The 27,981-nt window shown below is 36.2% G+C and overlaps 1 protein-coding gene across 2 annotated transcripts; it reads right to left on the bottom strand.

Moving 5' to 3' along the window:
• Positions 1-731: 731 nt before the first annotated feature.
• LOC132124353 (calpain-15-like) lies at positions 732-27,555 on the bottom strand. 2 transcript variants are annotated; one of them, XM_059535359.1, is made up of 13 exons: positions 25,117-25,809; positions 23,620-24,364; positions 14,576-16,025; positions 11,264-11,472; positions 10,695-10,878; positions 9,436-9,659; positions 8,093-8,218; positions 6,786-6,938; positions 5,363-5,524; positions 5,049-5,275; positions 3,657-3,820; positions 2,053-2,231; positions 732-1,282 (listed from the first exon to the last, which is right to left on the bottom strand). In XM_059535359.1, exons 2-13 carry the CDS (start codon positions 23,805-23,807, stop codon positions 1,105-1,107), a joined length of 3,444 nt encoding a protein of 1,147 aa, XP_059391342.1. In that variant the 5' UTR covers positions 23,808-24,364; positions 25,117-25,809; the 3' UTR covers positions 732-1,104. The 2 variants fall into 2 exon arrangements, with proteins under 2 accessions (XP_059391342.1, XP_059391343.1); XM_059535360.1 differs by lacking the exons at positions 23,620-24,364; positions 25,117-25,809 and adding an exon at positions 27,201-27,555 and having other exon boundaries at positions 734-1,282.
• Between the last annotated feature and the right edge of the window lie 426 nt (positions 27,556-27,981).

The following is a 27,981-nucleotide window of genomic DNA, read 5'->3' as shown; positions in this document are numbered from 1 at the left end:
CACATGTGGCTTTCCACTAAAATCAAGTATCTCCATTCATTGTTACATTCCCATGATACACAGAGCAGGCTGCTGACTGGCTGTCAGAACGGCATTAAACCTAAATCTCACAAAACATGTCGAGAACTTGGCACATTTCACCCTAAAATTAGGAAGAATAAAGATATAGTTTGCTTAAGGAAATTAAACCTGCATTTTTGGGCCTCTAAGATATCCTGGGTTGTGACAATTATACACAATAAAAAAAAAAAAGTGGAAATGTGGAAAAAAACAATTATATAATATTTTAATTCTAATTATATAAAAAATATATAAACATAAAAATAATATCAGAAATGTGGAAAAAAACAATTATATAATATTTTAATTCTAATTATATATAAAAAAGATCTAAACATAAAAATAACAAAAAACATTATTTTTTTACACCTTTTAATATAATGCATTAAAACACTGTATTCAAGTAAGAAGCTAGTGAAGATAATCCTAAATAACAACAATTATAAATGTAAAAATTGAAATGAATTTTTCCAGAAGACTTCTAATAATATGAGGGGGAAATTAAACGAATATAACTGAAACAGTAATAATAATAACTATATTATAATTATAATAATTTGTATTATCAATATTATTATAAAACTGTAATGTCCAGGAGTCTTACAGTAATGTAAACAGGAGGGAAAAAATGTGTTTAATTGTTATGAAAAAAATCTAATATAATTGAAACTGTAGTAATAATAATAATAATGGTCCCAAAAACAGGCTTAATTTTGCCTTAAAAAAAAAAAAAATCAGATTTTGATTATGGTGAAATAATTCATGTGGAAGATATTTTGTTGAGATCGGCCGTCGGACTGAACGCGTGTAAACGTGACAGGAGACTCCAGGATGGATGTGAATGAAGCAGAGCGAGTGTGTGTGTGTGTGTGTGTGTGTGCAGTGGGCGGGCTTGGCTCAGCAAGCAGACATGTGATTGGCTCAGTAGTTCCACCCAGACTCTCTCAGTGTCTGCGTGTGTGTTCATCATCACAGGTCTGAACTCTTCTATGTCTTTTCATGAAGGGAGAGGTGTCTATGTGTGTGTGTGTGTGTGAGCGTGTGTCAAAGCGGCCGCGGTCTGTGCAGTCCGTCAATGTCGGGCATGAGCTGGGGCGAGTGTGTGGCTTTACTAGACGTCCAGTCGCCCAGAGACGCCTGTGCTGCTTTCCTATGGGCCAGTCTGTGTGTGATGGAGAACCCGGCGTTCCCCTCCAGCTGGGACAGGACCACCAGCACCTGTCTGCAACACGTGAGTGAACACATGTGTGTTAATACATCATACTGCTGCTCCGCCAGAGAAAACATACACAGAAAGCACTTTACAGGCAAGCAAGAAGACTCCCCAAAAGTTGAGCAGAAACATTAAAATGCATTCAATTAAACATTCTTCATCAAATTCTAGCTGCTCTCACTGAAAAATTAAGATAATAGATAATGATATAAATTCACATTATAAATATATATTTCACTCAAGGTGAGAAGTTATGGACTAAATACAGATCAAAATTGAAATAAATAATAAAATGATTTTAAAAATGTATTTATTTAGTTAACAAAAGGAAATTGTGAGCCAATGGGAAAAATTGCTTAATTGCTATAAAAACATCACATATAATAATAATAATAATAGTCCTAAAACAGGCTTTATTTTCTTTTTTATAAACAATTTGTGGTGGATGCTTTGAGAGAAATTTATATCATAAACTTATTTAATGTTGGAAAAGTATCTATCTATATAGATATAACTCAAGTCCTCAACATTTTGTTTTTATAAATTAAAATGCATATTAAATTGTATGCACTATTTGTAATTTTTAGTTTGAATGAACCCATATCTTTTTAAGTGAATGACTGTGTTCAAACAGGACTGTTAGTGATGATGAGGTATGTGAATGAGTGGAGAGGGATTCAGCTTTGAATCTGTGTCAAGTGGCTCTCAGTGTGAACGAAGCTTAACTAAAACAGGACTCATTCACAGTCACACACGGCCTGCTCTGACGCTGAGTTCACCTGTGCAGCGGCGGCACGCTGTCGATGGTCTTCAGGCTGCCGCGGGTCGACACCACATTGAAGCTGTCGGTACAGTCACATGACACGTGGAGGTAGTACTTCGGGTGACGGTTCTCCACCACCACGATAAGCCCCGCCCACCCGTGAGTCAGGTAGTAACACGTCATTCCTTCCCGACCCTGAAAAACACATGAGATCAACAAATCCCATCCTGAAATGGCCATCATTGCTGTTTGTGCTGAATTATTAATGACGCTTCTTCTCAGACGCAGAAGTCATCACAGTTGATTGCAGTGAATGGGAAACTACATCAAATAAATGTAATTTGATGTAAAGGTAATATGTGACCCTGGACCACAAAACCAGTCTTAAGTATATATTTTTGTAAGGTTTGTTAGGATCGGACAATATTTGTCTGAGATGCAACTATTTGAAAATATGGAATCTGAGGGTGCAAAAAAAAGTCTAAATATTGAGAAAATCACCTTTAAAGTTGTCCAAATGAACTCTTAGCAATGCATATTACTAAACAAAAATTACGTTTTGATATATTTATGGTAGGAAATTTACAAATCAACTTCATGGAACATGATCTTTACTTAATATCCTAATGATTTTTGGCATAAAAGAAAAATGTATTATTTTGACCCATACAATGTATTTTTAGCTATTGCTACAAATATACCCCAGAGAATTAATATTTAAAAAAAAAAAATATATATATATATATAAAATGCATCATTAAAGACTTAAAAAAAAAAAAAAAAATTTAATTCCAAAATCTGTAAAAAATGAATAAATTAATAAAGTAATATATATATATATATATATATATATATATATATATATATATATATATATATACACAATCATAAATCAAACATAGTATTGATCACATATTCATACATCTGTGATCAATACTATGTATTAATGATTATGTAATAAAAGTGTATTATATTTACATATATACAAAATTGATTTTATATACATATAATTTGCTTACAACATAAAAAATATTAATAATATTAAATAACAGTTTTATTACAAACAAAATAATAATTTATGATTATATAATACAACTATATTATAATTACTATATATATATATATATATATATATGTGTGTGTGTGTGTAAAACTAAAATTACATATTTCAAATAAATTAATATACATATTAGCAATTATTCATATAATGTGTATAATGTCATATAATAATATAAAAGTTTATAATGACACAAAATTCCCCAAAATGTAATGAAATCATATACGTATATAAAGTTAAACCATTTTCCCCTTATAAATGTAAATTACATTTAAATTAATTTTTTTATTAAATTAAATTCATGCATTTAGCAGATGCTTTTATCCAAAGTGACTTACAGTGCATTGAGGTTGACATTTTTTACCTAACATGAGTTCCCTGGGAATCGAACCCACAACCTTTTGCACTGCTAACACATTGCTCTACCACTGAGTCACAGGAACAATATATATATATAGCGCCTCATATAACCATTTGTTTACAAATTTAAAACCATACATATATTTCCATATTCATCTAGATGCATTGAACTGATTCTGAGAGCTCTTCAAGTGCTGCAGTACCTCGTGTCTCTCTCCCTTGTTCTCCGTCAGCAGGATGATGGCGTCGGCGAGTGTGGTGGACGGGGCCTCCACCTGCTCCACCATCACCTGTCTGGAGCTGTAGATGGCCAAGATGTACCCTGGGAGATCCTGACTGGGTCTGCGAGCGCTGGTGGGGCTGGAGACTGCAAACACACAAAAGGTGCTCCGAAATGAGTCCTGCTCACTCTCCAGACTGTGTGCAGCACGAGAGGCTGTATTGTGAACGGGTCACGGCTGAAGGACATTGTTCAGCACGCCTCGAGTGCCTTATTGCTTTTAGGAAACGGCTACCACACAAAACAAATATTAAAACCAAAAATGCATGCTTTGATTTGTTAAGTAAATTCATTTAATTCTATCCTTCCACTAAAAAATAGTCCCTAAAAGTGACAGTAGACGGCCAGAGAATGTTCTGATGTAACAAACCTCATCTTATGAAGCTTGAATAACACCATATATGTGACCCTGGAGCACACAAAAGCAGTCTTGAGTCTCTGGGGTATATTTGTAGCAATAGACAAAAATACATTGTATGGGTCAAATGATCGATTTTTCTTTTATGCCAAAAATCATTAGGATATTAAGTAAAGATCATGTTTTATGAAGATATTTTGTACATTTCCTAACGTAAATATATCTAAACTTAATTTTTGATTAGTAACATGCATTGCTAAGGACTTCATTTAGACAACTAGAAAGATGATTTTTCTCATTTTTTTTTTTTTTTTTTTGCACCCTCAGATTCCAGATTTTAAATAGTTGTATCTCAGCCAAATATTGTCCGATCCTAACAAACCATACATCAGTGGAGAGATGATTAATGCATAAATCTCAATTCTGTTTACCCTTATGACTGGTTTTGTGGTCCAGGGTCCACACAGACACACGCTTATCAATGTTTTTTCGACGGTGGGTTAAATGCACCAGCTGAAATACAAAACAGTTTTGATGCTATATTGACTGTTTATGTTGCTGCAGTGATAAACAGAACTGTTGTGCTTCTTTATTGTGAATATAAAACACCTGCACCAATCAGAATCAAGGACTGGAACTAACCGTTTCATAATGAAATTATACTGAAAAAGAGGAAACTAAAAACGGAGACAGAGCAGTTTACTTTTGGAATGAAATTTTGTCCAATTTTTTTTTTTTTAATTCATATGAATAGTGTTTCGTGGCTCTTAAATGTGTGGTGACATCACATCTCTTCCTCTTTACTACTAGTTATAGCACAAAATAAACCTGAATGAACATCAGAAGGTATCTTGTTTCAGCCGCAGAAAGACGTCAGTGCACACCGTTAATACACTCTCCTGTCAGATCCAGTGTTATGATTGGTCAGAGCGCCTGTCAATCAGACTCCGGGTGTACCTGGTGTTGAAGCGCCCGTCAGGTCCATCTGCCAGTGATTAAAGGCACAGCAGACCACCGCGTACTCTCCGGGCTCCAGCATCACATCACATCCTACGAACTTCTTCACCGCGCGCTTGCTGTGCCCCAGCAGACGTCCCAGGACCAGTCTATTCCCGTTCCCAAACGAAGCACGGAAGACCATGATGCACAGATCCAACAGGTGGCTGTCGGCCGTGTCTGAACGCCTGGAGGAGTGACACAGAACTGATGTTGCTGTTGTTTTATGATTAATATTTCATGGCTCATTCTTTATTTATTTTGTTAGTCTTTACCTGCTGCCCTCCTGGAAGAGGGCGAACTCCAGCGTGGTTCTCTCCAGGACCGTGAGGGCGGTGACGGTCACAGGTTTACTCGCCCGACAGGGCAAACAACCCTGCAGACGAACTTCCTGCCAATCAGCATGAATCTTGCAGATATCCACCGAATCAAAGTACCTGCACGCACAAGATGAAGTAAGGTGTTCTCTGTTAACTAGATCTAAAGATAGACTGATCCCTCGGTCCGACGGGTGATTGTGTATTTGAGCCAATCTGAACATCCCTTGATAACAATACCCGATCAGAATTAATTTTTAAATACTTTTAATTATTTTGTCATTCACAATCATCAAAGAATATGAATAAAAGGTCAAATAATCTTTTTTTTAAATATATATATTTTTTCAAGTTTAGATATAATTTGCCATTATTAAATCATTATTTAATATCATTAATAAAAATTGTGTAAAATGTCTTTATTATTGTTTACATAGATCTCATATCAAATAATTCAAAACATATATAACATAATAATGTACCTGAACAGTAATATAATGTTTCTAAGAAACACCATATTTTTGGTGTAAAATAAATAATTTTTTTTATGTATGTAGATATTGTTTGATTTAACCAATTTAAAAAAAAATTAACATTTGTAATAAATATGATGTAAAAAGTATTTTTTGTTTTCAAATATATTAAGATTTTTTAATAAATATTCATATTAAATAATGTTACATAATTTATAAAAAAAAAATTTATATAAATGTAATCATTTTAATATAATGTTCTTAATAGACTTTTTTTATAAGCTTTAATTTTTTTTATAAAAAACTAACTTTTTTAAAATAATAATAATATTTTTAAATAAATAAGGTGTAAATATGTCTTGTTTTTTCCAAGTTCATCTCATTTGCTCATATGTATTAAAAAACAGAATTTGTATATAATACATAATATAATACAAAAAACATACAGCACATTTTTCAAATTTAAGTAGAACTCCTCCATCCTTAAATAACGTTTCTATAATTTAAAACGAATTAATTTTAATATATTCTTTAAACAGAATTTTCAGAAACCAGCACAATATTTTTTTTATATTAAAATGGTGTGAAATGTGTTTATGTAGATCTCACGTTCTATCATTAATAATATGCATATAAATCAATGAGAATTGAATACAATCATTTCAATTAAACATGGCGTCCTCATTTTCCACCAACTTTATATAGAGCTAATTACTAATACATGTATAATACAAAAACAACAAATGGAATAAATATACATAATAAAATAGAAAGCTAATATACAGGCCATCAGCACATTCACATGTCCTCTGAAAGACGTCTGTCCTCTAATCAGATGCTCTTTATCTGCTGAAGCTGATCTCAGACTAAAGGTCAGTTTAACACAGATGAAGCACTTGATGACTCACTTAATGAAGTCTCCGTATTCCATCCAGAAGACGCCTTCACTGCTGCCGTGAGCCATGAGCTCGTGACGCAGGTTCTGGGGCCAGTCGGCCCACTCGTCCGACCACGAGCCGTTCCAGGAGAACCGGCCCCAGGGGTTCCTCAAACGCAGCAGCCTGAAACACAAGAGCCTCCGTCCTTTACCAGAACCGCTCAAGATTTACAGCTCTGGCATGCTTTTATTGTTCAGTCACAATGTGTGCACAGTCGTCACTCACGATTTCAAAATGCATGCATCATATGACCTCAAAAAAACCTGTATGCACTGCTTTTTTTGTTCTTTGCATGACAGCATGAATCATCTTCATTATATGCAAAGCAGCAGGTGTGCACGAAAATGACGGCTCGGTTTTGAAGTCACATTTCGGTATGCTTTCAGGAACGGCAACTAAACATAAAACAATGGTTTACTCAACAAATTTAAATAAATTCAATAAAAAAAATTTAATTCAACCTAAGCTAATGCTGTAAATTACATAGGAGCCAATTCACTTGCATATTATTATAATATTAAACGTAACAGTTAACAAAGAATCCAAACTGTTAAATTCAATTACGATTTATTTTTAGATACAATAACCAGCACTGAAATAAAAAGTTACAGGCAAATGTAAATTGCACACAAGGCAGTTTTTAAATTAAGTAGGTTTCTACTCCAATGTGTTTTGTTGAAATATCATCATAACTTGTTTGCATGACAGTTCCGTTAACTAACTACAGTAACAGGTTAAATTAATATAATGAATATATAGGCATATTTAGTGCATATATTTAGCAAAATGCTCTTCTCTAGACTTAACTTCTCTAGTGATCAAATGGGCTAAATGTAATGCTAACAAAGCTTTTAACAAGCTGTTCTAATAATATCTTTATTGATTTTTCGTGATGCATTAAAGCGTGCCAAAACAGCATTTAAAGCTTGAACTTCCTGATGAAACTGACTGAATACGAATGATGTGACTTTGTTTCTTGTTGAAAGTCACTAAACACAAAGCTTACTGCGATTATAATATCTAATGAAGCTTTATTCACTGAAACAGCGATCTCGGGATTTGGGAATAGGTATTGTTTTGTTAAAATGAGGATATATAAAAGTAGAAGTTTCAAATGAACTTCTGCAAACGCTGTGGTTCAAACAATGCTGTGTAAACCCGTACTGAATGTTATCAGTATGAACATGTGTAAAACACAATCTTAAAAACAGATCTTTTGTGTCGTATGGGTGAAGAAACTCTTTTTTGACAGTATGCACGCTGTGAAAGTGTCTGACCTGTAGCCCTGAACATCCCTGACATCCAGTATAGAGTAGGCATGTCGTGGACGGAGCCCCAGAGACTCATACACAGCATCATCCACCTTCATGTTCCCGCCACCGCAGGACGCCCCCATCAGAAACCTGAGACACACACAGACAACCTTCACAAACTCACTGCACAGTTACACCAGCGCAGAACAGTGTTTTACTATCACTGATATGGGATTATCGTTTTTTTTTTTATTAATTTCATTTATTCCAGTTGTAGCTGTTTTAGTAGAGAAATGATACCTTGGCAACTAACTGAATTTTTTTTATTTTTATAATAATAATAAAAAAAATAAATAAAAAATAACTATATATATTTATATATACTATTTTATTTCCGTTCAACTTTTTTATTTTAGGTAAAAAAGTTTTTTATGATTTTTAATGATAAATACTGTATATATCCTGGTATATAACTAACTGAAAAAAAATATTTAAATTAAAATTAAATTAAAATAATATAATAATAATAATAATAATAATAATAATAATAAATATATATATATATATATATATATATATATATATATATATATATATATATATATATATATATATATATATATATATATATATATATACTATTTTATTTCAGTTAAACTTTTATTTTTAAGGTATACATTTTTTTTTTCAGTTAACAATAATAAATACTGTATATATGCTGGTATATAAATACCATATGAATATTCAAAGAAAAATTTAAAATAAATAACACTTCATAGCAAAGATTATTCAAAATTTCAATCTTGTATATATTTATAATGTTTTATATTATGTTTTGAATATTTGATTTTTAATTCTTTTTTATCTGTAGTTTAAAAATAATAAAACCGAACAAAACACAGCAGAATCACAAATAAACAGACAGAAAGAAAATAAATAAATAAACATAAATATTTTAGTTGAACTTTAGTTTAGCTTTTAAATAATGGCTGAAAGTATCCAATAATGTATCTTTTACATTTAACATTTATTGCAAATTCTAAAACAATAATAATGCTTATAAATAATATAATTATCAATCGTTTGGGTTATTCAGCTGATTAACCCAATAGGATTTCTGGAGCCGATCACAGGAACTGATTGATTATCTTTTGTTACAATCACCCACATGGATCTTTTAGAAAACATATTTTTATCAAGTAGAAGTTATAGTGATATATAGACATTATAGTGATCCTGCACCAGTAGCCGATCATTCGAAGCATCTCTAGTAACATGTGGACAGTAACTGTCTTGTGAATGCCGAGTAGCACAGTGATTAAATTACAGGACAATTAATTGAACGATCTGGAGAGTGTGTCACGTACCCGGCCTCTTTGGAGCTGAGCATCTTGGCCCATATGAGGTCCGTGTCGATGGGCTCTTCTCGAGGGTTGGTTGAGCTGACCTGCAGCATCAGACTTTCACAGGGGGCGCCAGTGAGCGTCGCCAAACCCTCGATGGCACGGCCGGCCTGCAGCGCAAAATACGAGCCGTGCAGCTTCGCCAGAGCCTTCTCTATCAGAGCAACCCACAGCTGCCTCCGCTGAGCCTGTCCCAGAGAAAAACCCCGGGGAAAAAAAGAGACCGATTCAAGAAATATTAATGCAGGAAGTAACAGAGAAAACAGAGATAAGCAAAAGTGTCATTTCCAAAAATGCATAACATTTTTTTCCACATGCTGCTTTATTATAAAAAGACACTGTTTTATTTAATGCAATTGCATTCAATATATTTAATCATAACAATAACATTTTAATGCTAATAAAAGTGTATAATATTTAATTAATAAAATACATATTAAATATATAGACATTTATACAGTTAAATGTAGAAATAATATTTAAACTTTGCAATTCATTTGATGTTTAAAACACTTTTCACTTACTTTTAAAAAATACTTTTCACTAACGTTTTCAATAATTTTCAAAACCGCTCTAAAACATTTGCTATTAGAATTAATTATTATTTTTTTGGTTATAATTTACCACTATGTTACATATTGTTTAGTAGGTAAAAATGTGCAATTCTTTAATTTAATTTTATTAAGTTTTCATTAAAAAAACTAACTGGGCATCATTAAATAATATGTTTATACTATCAAATTAATTACAATTTATATTATTTATTAATATAATTTATATTTTTTTATAAATATAGTGTAAAATATGTCTTTAATTTAATTTGCTTTTCAGATAAATCTAGATATGATTTGTTTTCGATAAACAATATGCATATACTATAAAATTAATTACAATTGATATTATTTATTTATATATATTTATATAATTTATATTTTTTAGAAATACAGTGTCAAATATGTCTTTAATTTGCCTTCAGATAAATCTAGATGTGATTTGTGTTCAGTAAATAATATGAATGTATCCCAACTATTTGCGTTTACAATTAACTTCAAATAATGTATCACTCCCTCTGGTTGTCAAGAAGGTAAAAATAAGCAATTTTTTTCCATTTTTATTGGATGGCAATATCTAAATTGCTCAGTGTTCACAGTTACCTCAAATCGTCATGACCAGTCTGCAAGCCTGTAAGCATGTAACATCAGTCCTAACAAACAAACTCAAACCTGTGAGAAGAGCAGGAACCCGTATTCGTCGCAGGGCAGCATGTCGTCCACCAGAACCGTGGTCCACGTCCCGTCCTTACAGAGCCGCACCTGATACGCTCCCTCCTGGCAGATGGTTCTGGTGATCATCACACGCTCCACTAACTCGGGCCGCTCCGCTAGCACCGCAAGAGCGCTTAGAAACCTGTGAAACAACCCATACACCCCCAACATTTCACTCCTACATCACTAAACTACACTGGACTCCACTCGAGCTCATGTGACAAATATAGTGTTTAAACACATAATCAGAGCTTAAATGCATTACAATATTGCGGTACTCCATAAAAAAGTAACTAATTGTGTTACTTAAATGGAAAGCAAAACATTATGTTACTTGTGTTGTCACCTGAGCTGGGCTTGCTTATTTATTTTTTATAACCAAAACTCAGCAGTTGTATTTTTGGCAACTGTAAAGGCCCTACATGAAGTTACTTGTAACTGTGCAGAACACATACTGTTCCACTGTAGACTGAGCTGTAAGCAGTAAACTAGCACTCCACTCCAAAACTCAACCATGTTTCTCTTACCAGCAATTTCCCAGAAGGCCTTGCAGTATGTCAGAGGGGCGGGGCGTCCTGAACACGGACCACTTCACGCCACGATCCTTAAAGTTATTGCAGTTGATCTCGTGAGGGCGGAGCCACTTTTTGATTCGCTGCTGGACGCTGTCGTTCTCGGGGAACCCGACCGAACGTGGACCGGGGGGGAAACTGTCATCCACGAAGTTCACCGCGTTCTACAACAAACAAGAGTTCAGTAACATCATCGCACACAAATAAACCAACATTTGCCATTATTAATTAATATGTGATCCTGGAGCACAAAAGCGGTCTTAAGTGACATTTTTCGAAATTGAGATTTAAACATCATATGAAAGCTGAATTAATAAACTTCCCATTGATGTCTGGTTTGTTAGGATAAGATGATATTTGTCTGAGATGCAACTATTTGGAAATCAGGAATCTGAGGGTGCAAAAAAAAAAATAAAAACTAAGAAAATCACCTTTAAAGTTGTCTAAATGAATTCTTAGCAATGCTTATTACTAATCAGAAATTACGTTTTGATATATTTACAAAATATCTTCATGGAACATGATCTTTACTTAATATCCTAATGATTTTTGGCATAAAAGAAAAATCGATAATTTTGACCCATACAATGTTTTTTTTGGCTATTGCTACAAATATACCCCAGAAACTGAAGACTGTGCTCCAGGGCCAGATATATATTAAACATATGAAGTTTTAACATATTTTAAATAAATATGCTGTAAAATAAGTATTACAATTTAAATAGTATGTAGATCTCATTTGCTATCATTAAAATGTATAGAATATAATATTAATATCAATTTTAATATAACATTGTAATAAATACAGTGTATTTCATTTGTCTCATTTGTCACCATTAAATATGCATATAATATATTATCTACAGACTTATACAATATTTTTACTAAATATTTTAATTTATGTAGATCTCATTTTTCATCACTTAAGAAATGTGTGTGTATATATATATATATATATATATATATAAATAATTTCAATTTTTTTTTTATATAAATAGGATTAAAATAATAGATTTTTTTTTTTTTTTTTTTAATTTATACAGATCTCATTTGCCATCCATCCCTCCATATATAGAGATACATATAAGTTACTAAAATGTAAATGCTTTTTATTTATATCATGTAAAAAAAAACCAAAAGTTTTAAATCTATGTAGATATGATTAAATAATATGCATATTATATGCAGGCAGGAAGTAATTTTGCATTTTCACCCTATTTACCCTAAAACTACACAAACGTTCACCCTAAAACATCACCTTCTGTTCACTTTGTGTTAGTGTGCACATCTTTATAGAGTCGACATGCTGTGCATCATACGAAGATGTAGAAACATGTACATTTGCAAAAAAACTGCAGCAGATAAAGCTTCAAACATACATTCTCACAGACTGCAGAAGCTCACGCAACACCTGATTTTTTGTTTTTTCTTTGCAGGAAAGACATGCATGCTGGAGAAATAGGGGTCATTTTGACTCTGGGGAGACGTTTAATTGCTGCCACAACCGTTTCTAAAAATACATCTCCCAAGTTGCAAGCGCAGACGGACGCAGATCGGAGGGGCTGCTGGGAAAATGCATGTGAACTTGTGTTTGAGATGTCTGAAATCCCATTTGCAAGACAAAGGTAAGACAATTAGACAGGTTCTAAACTTAGCTTGTGATGCAGCATTTTTCATTATGTAACTATTCTGAAGTGAGAACATCTGGGACAAATCCCAGCTGTGCTGAGACCTGAAATTAATATTCATCCTGGCTGATCTGATAACAGTCTTTAGATCAGATCAGAGCATCTTCAGGGATGCTTACGAGCACAACAGATTTACAGTGTAAACACTAACACATCCTGACGTGCCCCAAAAAACACTGAAGGACCTTCTAGCCATGTAACACACACCAAAAAAACGAAACAAAAACATGTACTTCATTTTAGAGAAAACGTAAGGATTCCTATCATGTTGCATCGACCCTCCTGCGGAAATAACGTGTGTAGTCCGGAAACCACAGAACACAGAAATCTCAAGAGGACACTGGAGAAGCAAGCGAGAGCTGCATCCAAATATATTTAACCTCTTAGATGATACTAACATAAGTCTGGGCATTTTCCCCTCGATTAAGGTCAGAGATATATCAAATATTTAGCAGATATGAGGGGCGCCACTGTTTTCATGCTCTGCTTGTCTCTCTGATATGTCAACAGAATAGAGTAGCAGGATGTTTAGATGATGGAACATTAGTATTTAGGTGGGGCAGGTGTGTCACATAGAAATATATATATATATATATTACAGTGTGAACACTACAGATGAGTCCAATAGAGATGCAGTGGTGTATCAATCACTGACATTTAAACTGATATTAAAAACAGATGGTTCATTAAAAATTCATATAGTACATCTATTGTGTTAGATGAGGTCTATAACTTGGTTCTTGAGCAGCAAATCAGTATATTAGAATGATTTCCGAAGGATCACATGACACTGAAACTGGAGTAATGATGCTGAAAATTCAGCTTTACATTAAGGGAATAAATTACATTTTTTTAATATTTTACAATAGAAAACATTTATTTTACATTATAATAATATTTCACAATTTTACAAATAAAATTTTGATCAAATAAATGCAGACTTGGTGAGCAGAAGAGATTTCTTTCAAAACTCCAACTCTCTTTGGATATCATATAAAGTAAAAATATCAGTTAAAATAACTAAGGCGAGTTTTGGGAATTAACATAAGGATGTTTTACATATAAATAATTTTTATTTAACTCTAAAATAACCCTAGCCTAATGAATGAACAACATTTAACTGCATATGGAAAACATAATTACCCTTTCAGGATTAAATTAAATGGACAGCTTAAATCGATTTGACCAATTCTGTTACTGAAATTTATTTTAATATCACTAAAAGTATCATTCCCAGGACCTATTAATTTTTTACACATTTTAGGTAAATTGAGGCAACTAACTTTTTTAGTTAGATTTCATTTTAGTCACAATTTAACAAAAATGACGGAACAAATTTGTCACTACCTAAAATGGGAGAACAAATTAATTTTATATAAAATGTGGCACCAAATTAAGAAATAATTTTTTTCTGTATATAATATGTGGGTCTCTGTAGAATAGAGTTTCCGCCTATATTTGTTAAAATCAGTATAAAGTAAGACTCTCTGCATCTTTAGACGCTGCTTAACGCATTTAAAAATACTACACAAATATATATATATATATATTTTTTTTAATCAAACTGACAGTGTCTTACCTCTCTGCAGAAGCTGACAATGTTTTCCCATAATTCCTTGGCCTCTCCTTCATCCGTGCGTCTGCGCGTCTCCACATGCATGCTCTCCCGGCGTTTGAGCGGTTTCCCGATTTTCCTCTGATTCAGATACTGCTGTGGGGTGTGACATGCCACACAATGCTTCATCCTTACTTCGTTCAAGAGTGTGCAGGCAGGACACGTCCACTGACACGCGCTCTTGTCCTGCGCAGATGGGGATGAGATGGAGGAAGAGGAGGTGGATGTAAAGGCACGCTGTTGTTTCCGAGAACACGATGAGCAGTTGGACGGTTCAAAGAAACCGTGCAATTTGGATGAACCGCAGGCCGTGCAGTGCCCTGTGCCCGTCGGGTTGCGCAATGTACATTTGGAACACGCCCACGAGCTGAAGTCTGGACTGGACGGTGACGCCGGCGTGAATCGCACCGACTCGCCCAGTACGTCGATGACATCACCGCCCGAACCCGGCCGCGACCCTCGACATGCGTCACAGCGGCCGGCGGATGATGAGGGAGGAGCTGTGGGAGCAGAGCATCCGGGGCACTTCCAAGAGGGCGGAGACGTGACTGGAGGGGCGGGGCTGTTAGGCTCCTCCTCCAGCACACTCAGGCGCTTGAGTGAGTAGTTGTCTGATGGTGGGAGGGGCTTGGGTTTGGTAGGTGGGCAGGTTGAGGGTGAGGTTGGCGAGGGGGCAGGATTCGGGGGCCGGCCAGGAGGCGGGACTTCCCTTCGGCTGCGAGGCACGGGGTTATTCTGAAGCGAGGACAGGGAAGGGGGCAGAAACGGGATGGGGGGAGGAGAAGGGATTTCAGAAGGAGCTTGGGGTGGAGAATCTTCAGTCAGATCGATGAGAAGCGGCGCGGATGCTCCTGCTGTTTGTGTGGGAAACCCCGCCACGGGTGTACGCACTTCCGGGACGACTAGTGCTTCAGGAGGGATCTTCGGTAAGGAGAGTTTCCTCGGACCACCACATGCCGAGCACGATAACGCCACCGGAGTATTTACTAAAGTACAGCGAGGACACGCCCACTCTGATGACCCCTCCCCTCCCATGCACACCTCCCCATTGGATTCCACACATCGGGACTCCCCATTGGCTACCTGACCTTTGGCTTCAGGGCTGGAGGTGGGCTGTACTGGAGTGGGCGGGGGCTGCTTGGGTGGGAGGGGTCCGTTGGGCGTAACTGGAAGTGCTCCGCACACAGTACACGAGCCTAATCCATGGTGATTGGTCACAGTGCAACGGGGGCAGGACCAGCGAGGTTCCTCAGCACTGCTGAGGCGCAAAATATGGTTCAAATCCGGCTTCTGCCGAGGAGCTTCACAAATAGAGCAGCGTAAGGAGCCGCTGGAGTTAAGAAACGTGCAGCGCCCGCATGACCAATCAGAAGTCCTCACAACTGCAGCCATCGAACCGGGAGAATGAGAGTTGCTAAAAAACAAGGAGAGAGATAAAATAATTATTTATGGAATTCAATTCCCAAGTACACAAAAGAGTGCAGAATGGAGTTGCGAAAATCACATAGCATTAGGTAAAGATAGACTAATAAGGAATATTAATAATACAATGCATTATTAATAAACCGACATTATGAATATAGCAATGTGTTAACCCAATATTTCAGACAGGTTGATTAATCAATATTTAAACTGTGATACTGGTCATATATAAAACCAATTTATTTGTTTAATGCTATGTCTGAGGCCATTTAATGTAAAAAAAACATTTAATTAAATTAATAAACATACTTAAAGGTATACAAACAGGATAAATATTTTACATGCATAAAAATAAGATCTACATAACAATTTTAAGGTGCATTTTTAATAATCCACCCTGCTTCCTAGATATCAACCACTAAAAAACATTCACATAATTTGACCTTTACTATCATTTATGAAATACCATTACAAAGGACAAAATAATAACAAGAGCATGCAAGCATCATACCTGGCAACCATGAAGACCCTTTCAAAACGGTTTTATTTGTTATTTGTACAGTTGGGGTGGGAGTTTATATGAATGTATCTCTGAGGGGAACTGACTATATTTAGAAAAGTTTAGATGGTATTTTCTTTTCATCAGTAGCCCGGCACTGTTTCGTTTACAGCAGTAACCAAGGAATCACTGTATAGCTTCTGTTCCATCAGCGCCACCTGCTGTCAGAGAGTCAATCTGCATTCTCATTCAGTTCGTCAGCTGTTTTTGTTTTGTGCAGATGTTTTATGTAGTATAGTTAAAAAAATAAAGTCAGAGCATTCAGAATTGGCTTTAAATTTCAAAATTTCAATCTAATTTAGATTTAAAACTGCCCGTGCTTGTGATTAAAAAGCAGTCACAGCCTCTAATCATAAATGGTTTTAAATTGTTATTTTATTTGTTATTTATCTAAAATTTCAATTTAGATTTGTTATTCAACATATTTCAATTTCACAAAGAAGTGCACAGCAATTTGGTCCAAGCACTTATATTTGTCTTTAATCTTGTGGCGAGAAAATCGTATCGTGAATTCAGTATTGTGAATCCTATTGCATCATGAGTTGAGTGACTTGTTACATCCCTAGTGCCGAGACATTTGGCCCAGTGTCTCCAAAAACCATCACATACATGCAGGAAGACATTTGTACTGTGAGTCACAATCATTAGCACTGGTCTAAAAGAACTGGCCCTCATCCCACTCCTCCCTGTGTGTGTGTGTGTGTGTGTGTGCTCTTGTTTTTGTGACATATCAGGACACAACTCTGTATAATGACATGGGTATGACACAGGTATTACAAGGAGAGGGTGACTTATGAGGACATAACCCATGTCCCCATTTTTCAAAACGCTTATAAATCATACAGAATGAGTTTTTTTGAGAAAGTAAAAATGCACAAAGTTTCCTGTGAGGGTTAGGTGTAGGGTTGGTGTAGGGCCATAGAATATACAGTTTGTACATTATAAAAATCATTACGCCTATGTGATGAACACACTTTTCACAAAAACAAACATGTGTTTGTGTGTGTGTGTATGTACTATACGACTGACTACATAGTGAAACTAATTGTCGGCCCAAGGAGGATCAAGCTAATAAATAATGCAAAGAATCAAAGCTCGCCTGCATATCTGATCATATTGTATGCATGCTGCAGTGCATGATGGGTGTGTTCGGTGACCTATTAACACTGCTGGAAAGCAGGGAATTATTGGCGGAAATAGTTTTTCCGAGTACGTGATATAACAGCATTCCAACAGCATCATATTTTTGGCTTCGGGCTGATGAACATCATGTAAGAACTATGTTGACTAGAATCCATTTAAAACAGTCACATTAGAGTCATATAAAAAAGATCAGGGCAATCTGATTTTCATTACGCAAACGAGGAAAACGACATGATACGAGGTGAAAGAGAATTCAAGGATCAAACTATATTTATGAATGAATATGGACGTGTGGATTTAGGCTTGAAGTGTCCTCTTTTGGAGAGACTGTCACACTTTTACTCCAGTGAATATTTCTCAGTATACACAAACCTTAAAGTCTAAGCTACAAAACAGCTATTGTATTTGCGTTTGCATCATTATTGGCCATAATAAAAGTACAAAAGGTAACACCAAAATATGAAGACACTGTTTCAGCCAATAAATAATAATTGATACATTACAATTAGCAACTTGCCTCAACCTGATACATGAAAGCATACCCCCCCCCCTACAAAAAAACAATAAAATTATGATAATTCTGGCATTTTAGTTTATAAGACAGACTTTTGAAAGTAACATACTAAACCAAGGTGTGTGTGTGTGTGTGTTAGAGAGAGACAAGCAGGGAGAGTTCATTCTGAATTGTGATTGGCTGATGTGATAGGAGCTTGTTGCTATGGGAATAAATCCTCAGTAAAGCCTCAGAGGACAGCGACTCACTTTCTACCGATAAAACACTCAGGAAACATCTAGATAAAGACACACACACTCACTCACAATAGAGACGTACAGCTTGATTCATGGACGAGATGTCACACTGGGACGTCCTAAAGCACTCATGTCTCAAGTGTCAAAAGTCATAGCAAAAGTGGTGTTGTTTATTTTTGGATGCTTAAAAACTTCACCTCAGAAAAACTGAAAAGTAGATGTGTGTGTGTGTGTGTGTGTGTGTGTATTATATAGTAAAAATAGTATATATAAAAAATTGTATAAAAAAAAAAATACATTCACACACATTTATTTGGTTGTTTTAGGCCATGTCAAAGACTATAAGGTAAATAAGTCATAAAAAAATAGGTAAATAAACAATAGGATAAAGAAACAATACATAATTTACAAACCAAGAAAATATTTTTTGGCTAAAATATATTTGTTATTTATAAGTTGAAATAATTTAATTTAAAATGAATTATATTTGAATAATAAATACTATTTATATAAATAAAAAATATATATAAATATAATAATTAGTATATATATATATATATATATATGTTGTAAATACACAAATCTGAACACAGAGAAAGGGTTCACAATTTGACGCAGACATAAACGCATAAAATAAAGTGCTTCTGAAGCTGCCTGGATTCTGTTAACACGAGAATCCCTTTAAAAAAACACAAGGACATGTGGAGCTCTTGCACTGCGCAATCCTTATAAAAATAATATGACTGCATTGTTTTAGCAGTAAGAATAATTCATCGTCCTGTGCCATGTGACTCCAGCTGAGAGCTTGTTTCTTCTGAAACGCTGTTGTTTGAGCGGCTGCTCCGTCGAGTTTGTCTGTGGCGTGTCAGTTGGTAAAAAGGTTTGTGACAGCCGTTTGTTTTACTCCCTGAACTTTTGGAAATGAACAGCCGTGTACAGCAGATGGTGCTGCAGAAAAAAACATGGACGTTTCTGCAAGCCTGACAACTGAACCTCTGTTTTCTTTACATCGCATGCCTGAATGGACAGGTTAACTCGGTTAAATATTCTACACTAGCATTCTCGTTTTGTCCCTTAGGTTCACTTACAATGATAACCTTGTACATAAAAGCAGGTTTCTTTTGGTAATTTTATACATTGAGTATTTTCCACCCTCTCTCTGAGCCTTAACAACCCATTTAGCTGTTGTCTTCTTTATGCAAATTACGTCAATTATGATTGGCTCAATATAACAGCATAGACACCCCAAAAATGTTACTTCTTCCATAATTTAATCACGCTTATGTCATCCCAAAAGCATTTTTGTCATACAAAGAAAGTCAATGAGGCTGGACACTGTGTGTGTGTGTGTGTGTGTGTGTATATATATATATATATATATATATTAGGGCTGCAACTAACGATTATTTTGATAATCGATTAATCTGTCGATTATTTTTTACGATTAATCGATTAATCGGTTTATGTACTTATATTTTAGTTTTTTTCCATTTTTTCCCCCCCAAGTAAATTATTAATAAAGGGTCTTTATCATTCAGCATAGATTTTTAAGAGATTTTAACCATTTTGCATTGTCATATCCTCATCAAAAATATACCTGGAGTTGTTTTATTATGTGTTAGTAATTCTTTGTCGAACTCTTCTGCAATCAAAACACTGACCCATACTCTAGCAAATTTCACAAGGAGATTTCAAATAATGTTTTCACCATGGCAGTCCTTAGAGCTCCTAAAGTAGTTTAACATCCCGAACAAAGCTTATTAAGGAATCTTTCAGAACATATTTTCACGAAGAATAAGGATAAAACAGAATAAGATTGCAGTGCGTTGTATTTTATTATTTACTGGGAAACAGCTTTATAGCTTTTGCTGTGAAATTGTAAACAATCCTTCAAAAAAAGTGCCAATGGCATGAAACCTGAATGGAACTCACAATTTAAAGTAAAATCCATCAGAAGGTTGTCCAGAAAAAAAAATCGGACACACAAAAAAACCTGCTGTGTGAAAAAGAGCAGTGAATACTTAGAAAAAAAGTGCATTTCAAATATCTTTAAACATTTACCTCTCTCATTCAGTCATAATTAGGCTGCAAGACTGAATTATGAACTGGTAAACGAAAAACTGATCACAGAACATGTTTGTAAGGCTTTAAATGTTAACTGTTAAAAAGCAATGTTATCAGCTTTTACAACTAAACACTTGCAAACAACATTGTACTGGAGAATCTGCACAAATAAAAGTCTTAGGGGCCATTCACAAATCGCTCCTAAAAACGCGTGGAAAACGCTAGGCGCACCGCTTTCTCCTTCTTTCCAAAGCGCTCGTGCAGTTGCGCCCCTCAGGCGTCTGCCGTTGCTAAGCAACCATGACGTGCTCTCTCCTTGAAGACGCGGAAATTTCAGCAAAGGATAAATGGATTTGCAGCTCTAAAAATCGCTTGCAGTAGCTCTGCTACTAAATTTATTTAAAAATGGAAATCCATATACAGCTATGATCAGCTGTTCCTTCATCTTGGCTGAGCTTTTAACGTTGTTACGGGAAAGGATGAAGCTGATTATTTAGTTCTTGTCACATGACCCGCGGTGCGGTTGCTGCATTTTGAAAAGTTGAAATGTTTTTAACTCGATGCGGTGCGGACGCACCTGGAAAAACGGGTGCGTCGCGACCACGTCTCTTCCATTATGAGCGCGCATACTGCGCGCCTACTTTGGAACTAACGAACATGAGCGCGCAAAAGAACGGCCCCTTAAACAGTTCAGTAGTGCAGAGTTTACAGGTTAATCTTCTTTTTTGAAGGCTCAAAATAAAGTACTCCCACATCCTGCTGAATGCTGCAGAGACGCTGTTCGGGAAGCACGTGACATAAAACGAGGCCAGCTATTGGCTATTCGCTACTTCTCCTGTTGTACTGGCCGAGTAAATCCTCCGGTGGCTCATTACTGCCACACTTTGGTCACCGCAGATTTGAAATATGCACGAAATAAGCCGCTTACGGCAGATAAGTTATTTAGCAACGAATCGATGACTAAATTAGTTGACAACTATTTTAATAATCGATTTTAATCGTTGTTAAAATCGTTGATTTTATTCGTTGTTTCAGCTCTAATATATATATATATATATATATATATATATATATATATATATATATATATATATATATATATATATATATATATATATATATGGAAAAAAAATCCACTAAAATATATTACTTGCATACTAGAAGTCCAACTTCTGAAGCCAAATAGTAACTTTGTATGAAGAAAAGACCTTTGAGGAAAAATGAAGTCATATTTAATGACAGCATATTAAAATGTTCACAGTCCCTCAGTTCTTTCTGTGTACATTCAAATATGGCGACTCAAGACGTTAATGACAAGACATCAAGAAACCATTATGTTTGATGTTTTGATGATGAGAAACTTTGTCTTGGGGCACTTTATTCATTTACAAATGGTCCTTTTTGGAGTTCGGAAATCATTCACTTTCACTGTGTGCAAAAGAGCAGCATGAATAGTCAACATTTTAAACTAAACATTTTCTTTTTTGTTCCACAGAGAACACAGAGGGTGAGAGAATTATCTTCCTATTTGAAAGAACTATTGCTTTGAACATCAGCTACTCTTTTCAACATACTGATGATTCAACTCCATCACACCTGCCTCGACATGTAACACAGACATGATCAACATCAGTGAAACAGAGAAGAACCTCAAAGATAGGTTATCAACATGTGAACACACACACACACACACACACACACACACACACACACGAGAAACCTCACGGGTTCACAGGGTGCCCCTGGCAAACAGTGTAAAAGGGAAAATCCTCTAGTAAAAGGATGCCTTCAGTCGAAGTGGCTGCAATACCATCTGCTAAAACCAGACCATCTGCTTATCACACACACACACACACACACACACTGAATCTGTCCAAGAACTTTCAGCTATACACTGTATTGACACACTCCATTAAACATGAGCATACTAAACTACATACACTAGTACACTAAGGTTTGTGTTTGATTTTTCTATTTTTTTAACTCTCTTCTGCTCACCAAGTCTGCATTTATTTGATCGAAAAATATTAAATATTGTGAAATATTAAAACCATTTAAAATAGTTGTTTCTTAATGTAATACATTTTAAAATGTAATGCAAAGCATCATTCCTTCAGTCTTCAGTGTCACATGATCTTCAGAAATCAATCTAATATACTGATTTTCTGCTCAGGAAACATTTCTGATTATTATCAATGCTGGAAATAGTGGTGCTGCTTCATATTTTTGTGGAAAGCAGGATAATACTTTAAATATAAATATTTTGTAACATTTTAAACTCTACTGTTACTTGATCAATTTAATGCATCCTATCTGAATGGTAGTTTCAACAACCCGAATGCAAAATGAACTAGAAATATAATTCTCAACTAATTTTATGCATTTCCAAATGAAATCTAGGGCAGGACTGGATTATTGAATTGAGTGAAGTGGGAGAACATTTTCTTCAGAATAACATGCACAGATAAAACAGTCACAAAAAGACCAGGATCATGCACTCAAAATATATTAAGGCTTAAATTAATGTATTTGTAATGTATTTGAATTTCATTTTCCATGCATTTGGATTACAAAGTTTGAACATAAACAAACCAATAAATGTAATGTAATGCATATTTGTCTGACATACATGAAAGAAAAAGGTCAGATTTCTATAATCGTAACAAAAAAAATGTGTAAAAGTGTTTTTAATACACAAAATAAATAATCAATCCATTTTAACTAATTGAATAATGCTCGTTCCATATTTGAACCTTGTTTCATGAATAAATGTAATTCTTTTCACAATTAACAGAGGCATGCTGTTTCTAAGCAATTTGAATAAATGTATTTTAATTGAAATAAAATCAAACCATGAGTTTTTAGTGACCTGTTTCATTGATGCAAGACAGACAAATATGAATCACATTAGGTTTACTAGTCTATGTAACTAATCCAAATGCATGCACTTCAAATACATAAATCCTAAATTTAGATCTTAATATTATTTCTGAGTGTGTAAACAGTCGATTTGAGGTCATGTTGACTTAAATCCCCTGATGAGGTGATGCTGGTGCGTGCACGTGTTTACCTGCGCTCTCTATGGGGGATAGGCTGCTGCTGCTGCTGCTGCTGGCGTGTGATGAAAGTGGTTCCCCACACCGGACTGCTGTGGCTGGTCCTGAGCCAGCCCATTGGAGCAGCCGGCGGGAACGGAGCCGTACTGAACCCGTGATCTGATTCTCTGTCTGTGGTCAGAGACGATGCAGAACTCCCCATTGCCACGAGCAACTTAGAAGCACACACGCTGCGTCCCTCTGTTTGTCTTTGATACACATAAATACACTCAAACACAGAGGTCTACAGTTCTTTAGCTCAGTTAGGAGAGTCAGACATCTCCTCTAGTCTGAGAGATCATCATCAGGAAGTGGCTGTGATTGACAGGATCCACGGGTGCCGTTTTCCCCAGAGGTCTGCGAGGGCCGTGGGCCCTTCAGCTCAACAGGCCCGGTCTCTCGAAGCCTCAGGTGGCATTTAACCTGCCGTAACCTCGCCTGATAGGAAGGACGACACTTCGGGGATGGCAGTACAACACATTACTGAAGCACTCGAGACGAAAACACGAGTTTAAAAGAGGAAGCTTGACGCAGCGAGAAAGTTTCCAGTCTCCATTTCTGTCTTGTTTTTCTATGCGTCTGGTTGAGTCACAGCACAGACCCTCTAATCATGTTCACTGCCTGTCTCTCTCTCTCTCTCTCTCGCTCTCTGTCTGTCTGTCTGTGGCTCATCTTTCCGCAGCTGTCACCGGGATTACGATACGTCACATTTCATCTGGCCTGCAGAAGCAAATATTCCTTTCACTGAAAACAAACATCACTGAGCGTCCAGAGAACAAGCATATGAATCTGCGTGCGTCTACGCATGCGAATGAGTGCATGTACGTGTGCATGCATTTACTCAGCGATGCATGCAAAGACCAATTTTAAAAACTATTTCAACCCAGTACAGTACAATCTGCGGACTTCTAAGAGCATTTCAAGAGGTTTTAACTAGTAAAAAAAACATTTTAAATATGGGAAAATTTTAATGGTAAATAATATGTTTTTAAATCATGGTATTCTTCCTGATAACCAATATTATTTTATGGCAAATATGACTGATATAATAAGGCAACTTTACATTTTATATTTGCGATCAGGCACTAAAACTATTTTAACGTTAAGAAAAGAGGATGGATACCTTTACAAACATGGAACACACACACACAAAAAAGATCTGCATCTAATTCTGACCCAAATTATATTAATAAAAAAAATAATAAAAAAAACACACACACACACACATTGTAATACCTGCCAGTACCAGTATAGCTAACACCAATATACCATCTACCCCATTAAGCATAGAAAATATATTCAGTCAGATATAAAACCAACATAACATATATGTGACTATGCATGCATGCAGGCATGTGTGTGCAAACCCCTGTATAAACATCAGTGTGTATGCGACTGCGCATACATGTATGCATGCATGTGTGTCTGCAGCATCAGTGGACTCATAACATGGCACAGAGAGGGTTTCTGACCCAGCAGAGTTCCTCAGCAGGTCAGACTGCAGGTGCTGCAGTGAATCTCGTCCTGCTTGTGTAGATCCAGCTGCTCATCTCATCTGAGTCTCATCTAAAGCTCATGCAGATGTTCATAACGTGACGGCGACGCATGTGAAGGTTCTCATCTGTCTCTCCGGGCACCGGAGTATCAAGTTTGACACTTAGATCGTGACTATGAATATTTAACGGCGCAGAGAGGCTCGGGTGAGGTGCAGTGGTCTCGGGCCCGGCGAGGACATGAGCGCTCTGGTTCTCCGGTCTGATGTGGGTCTCAACTGCGGTCAAGAGTCAAAAGCATCGGGATGGATGATACAGAAAGATGCCGACTGCTGAAACGCTGCCGTCCGGGTGCGCAGTGCGTCTCGGCTCGGTCCGGTAGGTGCCGCGCGGTTCAGTGTGCCGGTTCGGTCACTTCTGATTCGGCTGGAGCGGATGATGATGATGTTGATGTTGATGATGCTGATGCTGCTGCTGTCGCGCGCCGCATAAACACACACAGCAGCCGAACTGCAGCGGTGCTTTCATGCATCTCCTCACGGGACTCATCATGACAGCATGCGTGTGTCTAAAGCGCACTTTGAAGTGCATGCATACGATGCTGTTATTAATTTAATTCGGTTCTTAATTCAGCCCGTCCCTCTCCAGCACGCGCAGAGATGAGCGAGGATTACGGCGAGTCAGCAGCGCGCATGCGCAGACTCGACCTCTGCTACAGGAATCGGATTCTCTCTTTTTTCTCATCTCGTGTATAAATGTACACAACTAATCTAGACTATAGGTGACTGAATCAAACAAAGCCTGTCAAAAGCACGTCCGGTTATATTGCATCTCAAAATCATAAGAAAAAATACCAAAAGATAAATTATTTCTGAATTACAACATTATTTTTTTTATTTAAAAAGAATTTCCAGTCAACATGTCTTGAAATATACATTATGAATACAAAATGATTTTTTAGTGTAAGTCAAACACAGGAAGTTCTATTCAAATTGTTATTGCACTTTCGCAATTACTTAAAACCAGCCTGACAAGATCTTACGTACAAGCTCGCATGCAACAGATTCTTGTGGGGTGAGAGAGCCGAAGTGTGAAACCACTTACAAAAACCACTACAGACTCTATTATGGACCATGTTAACTGACAAAACATGCATTCAATACTTAAGACATGTGACCCTGATGACAGCAGATGCAGGAGAAAATGCCTCACTGTTGAAACACACACACCTACCTATTTTCCAATTTCAGTGAGCTCACAATAGACTTCTACTGAGCTGATCTAAAGCGAAGTGTACTAAAAGAGTTCTAAAACATTATTTGAGCATTTCCTACCTAAGTTAGCAAATTAAGCACACACACACACACACACACACACACACACAGTTTGACTGTATATTCAGAGTCAACTGACACATGAGAGAGATATTGCTGGATACAAAGAACACCCACTAGATCTACTAAACCTAAAATAGTCTTACTGATAAAAAGTGAACATGATCTGATGATCTAAAAACAGAACTGAGAAATAAAGACAGTGAATGAGGTCCAGTCTCAATGAAGAATTGATGACGATTGATCAGTATGTTTATATTATTCATAAACTTGAGCATCTTCAAAGTGATTCATATGACAGACTCGTCACACAATAAATTCAGATCAACAGTTAGACATCTTACACGCCACTGAATACAATTAAAATACCAAACTTCAGCTTCTGAAGAAATGTTCCTCATCTCAGAATCCACTTCCTCGTTCAGGAGCATCAATAAAGCCGAGCCTAAACCAAAACCAGCACTTAATCTATGACCAAACCACAGGTTAAACTATTACGAAACCAACGTTCTATTTTAGAGCGAACTGTTCTTTCAATGATACATTGTATCACTTCGCCAAGGAAGTTATAAAGAAAGAAACGAAATAATGTAACATTTGATGCGACTGTCGCTCTATTAAAGAGACAGAACCCGCCAAAACACAGCGTACAGAAACATATCTAAATCAAATGACCTACAGCTTGACATGTGAGGTTTGTTATGATCTGTTTAAACTGTGTGGTCTTACTTGTGAAGCACAGGGAGATCTTTGGATGGACCGATGATCTTCTCTTCCTCGACCTGCCCGTTTAACTTTCCCTTATGTTGTCCGAAACGACTTATTCTTCCCCAAAACCTTCATATAAACGCGTCTTCACTCTCCACGCGCTCTCTCTTCCTCCGATCCATGCTCGTCTGTGGGTGAGCTGATGTGTGATCTGGCTGGTTTGATCTACTGTCTTAATCTCGCAGGGTTCCTCATGCTCCTCTATGGAAATAATCACAAGAAACAGATCGCCGCGCAACCGCCGTAAACCCGCGCTCGAACACCGCGCTGCGCTGCTCAGAATGCGTAACTCTCGTTCAGAATCCGGATTTCTGAAACTCGTTTCCCAAAATGCCTTGTGTATGTATAGGAGAGAGAGATACATTCTCATTGGACCGCGAGTGTTGTCGGCCTGTGAGTGTTTCTAAGGAGACGCGCGAGGTCATTCCTACAGGGGGGCGCTCTATGGCCCAGAAACCTGAATCGTTTGAATCCCACGGTGGTTTTTATTTATTGAACATATTTGGTTAATATATATATATATATATATATATATATATATATATATATATATTTGATGATTTTTTTTTTTTTAATTTTTTTTTTTTTTTTTAATTTAAGAGTTACAAATATTCATAACAGAAATGCAAATCGCAATCTGCCCCAACAGTGTTTATAAAAAAAAAAAATCAACTTTGATTGGTCCATCTTGATCGGCGCTGAGAAAAGTAACAGGTTTCAGGTGACGTGCCTTCGGCTTCAG

Source organism: Carassius carassius, chromosome 42 (assembly GCF_963082965.1).
Source record: "Carassius carassius chromosome 42, fCarCar2.1, whole genome shotgun sequence".
Classification (NCBI taxonomy): Eukaryota; Metazoa; Chordata; class Actinopteri; order Cypriniformes; family Cyprinidae; genus Carassius; species Carassius carassius.
This window is presented reverse-complemented; position numbering and strand designations above follow the sequence as displayed.

Bases quoted from the DNA above. Each gene is read 5' to 3' on its own strand.
- LOC132124353 (XM_059535359.1), bottom strand. From the start codon at position 23,807: ATGGGGAGTTCTGCATCGTCTCTGACCACAGACAGAGAATCAGATCAC. The intron at 8,219-9,435 runs GTACGTGACACA...TGTGTGTCTCAG, and splicing joins CTCAGCTCCAAAGAGGCCGG to GTTTCTGATGGGGGCGTCCT. The intron at 2,232-3,656 runs GTACTGCAGCAC...TGTGTTTTTCAG, and splicing joins ACAAGGGAGAGAGACACGAG to GGTCGGGAAGGAATGACGTG.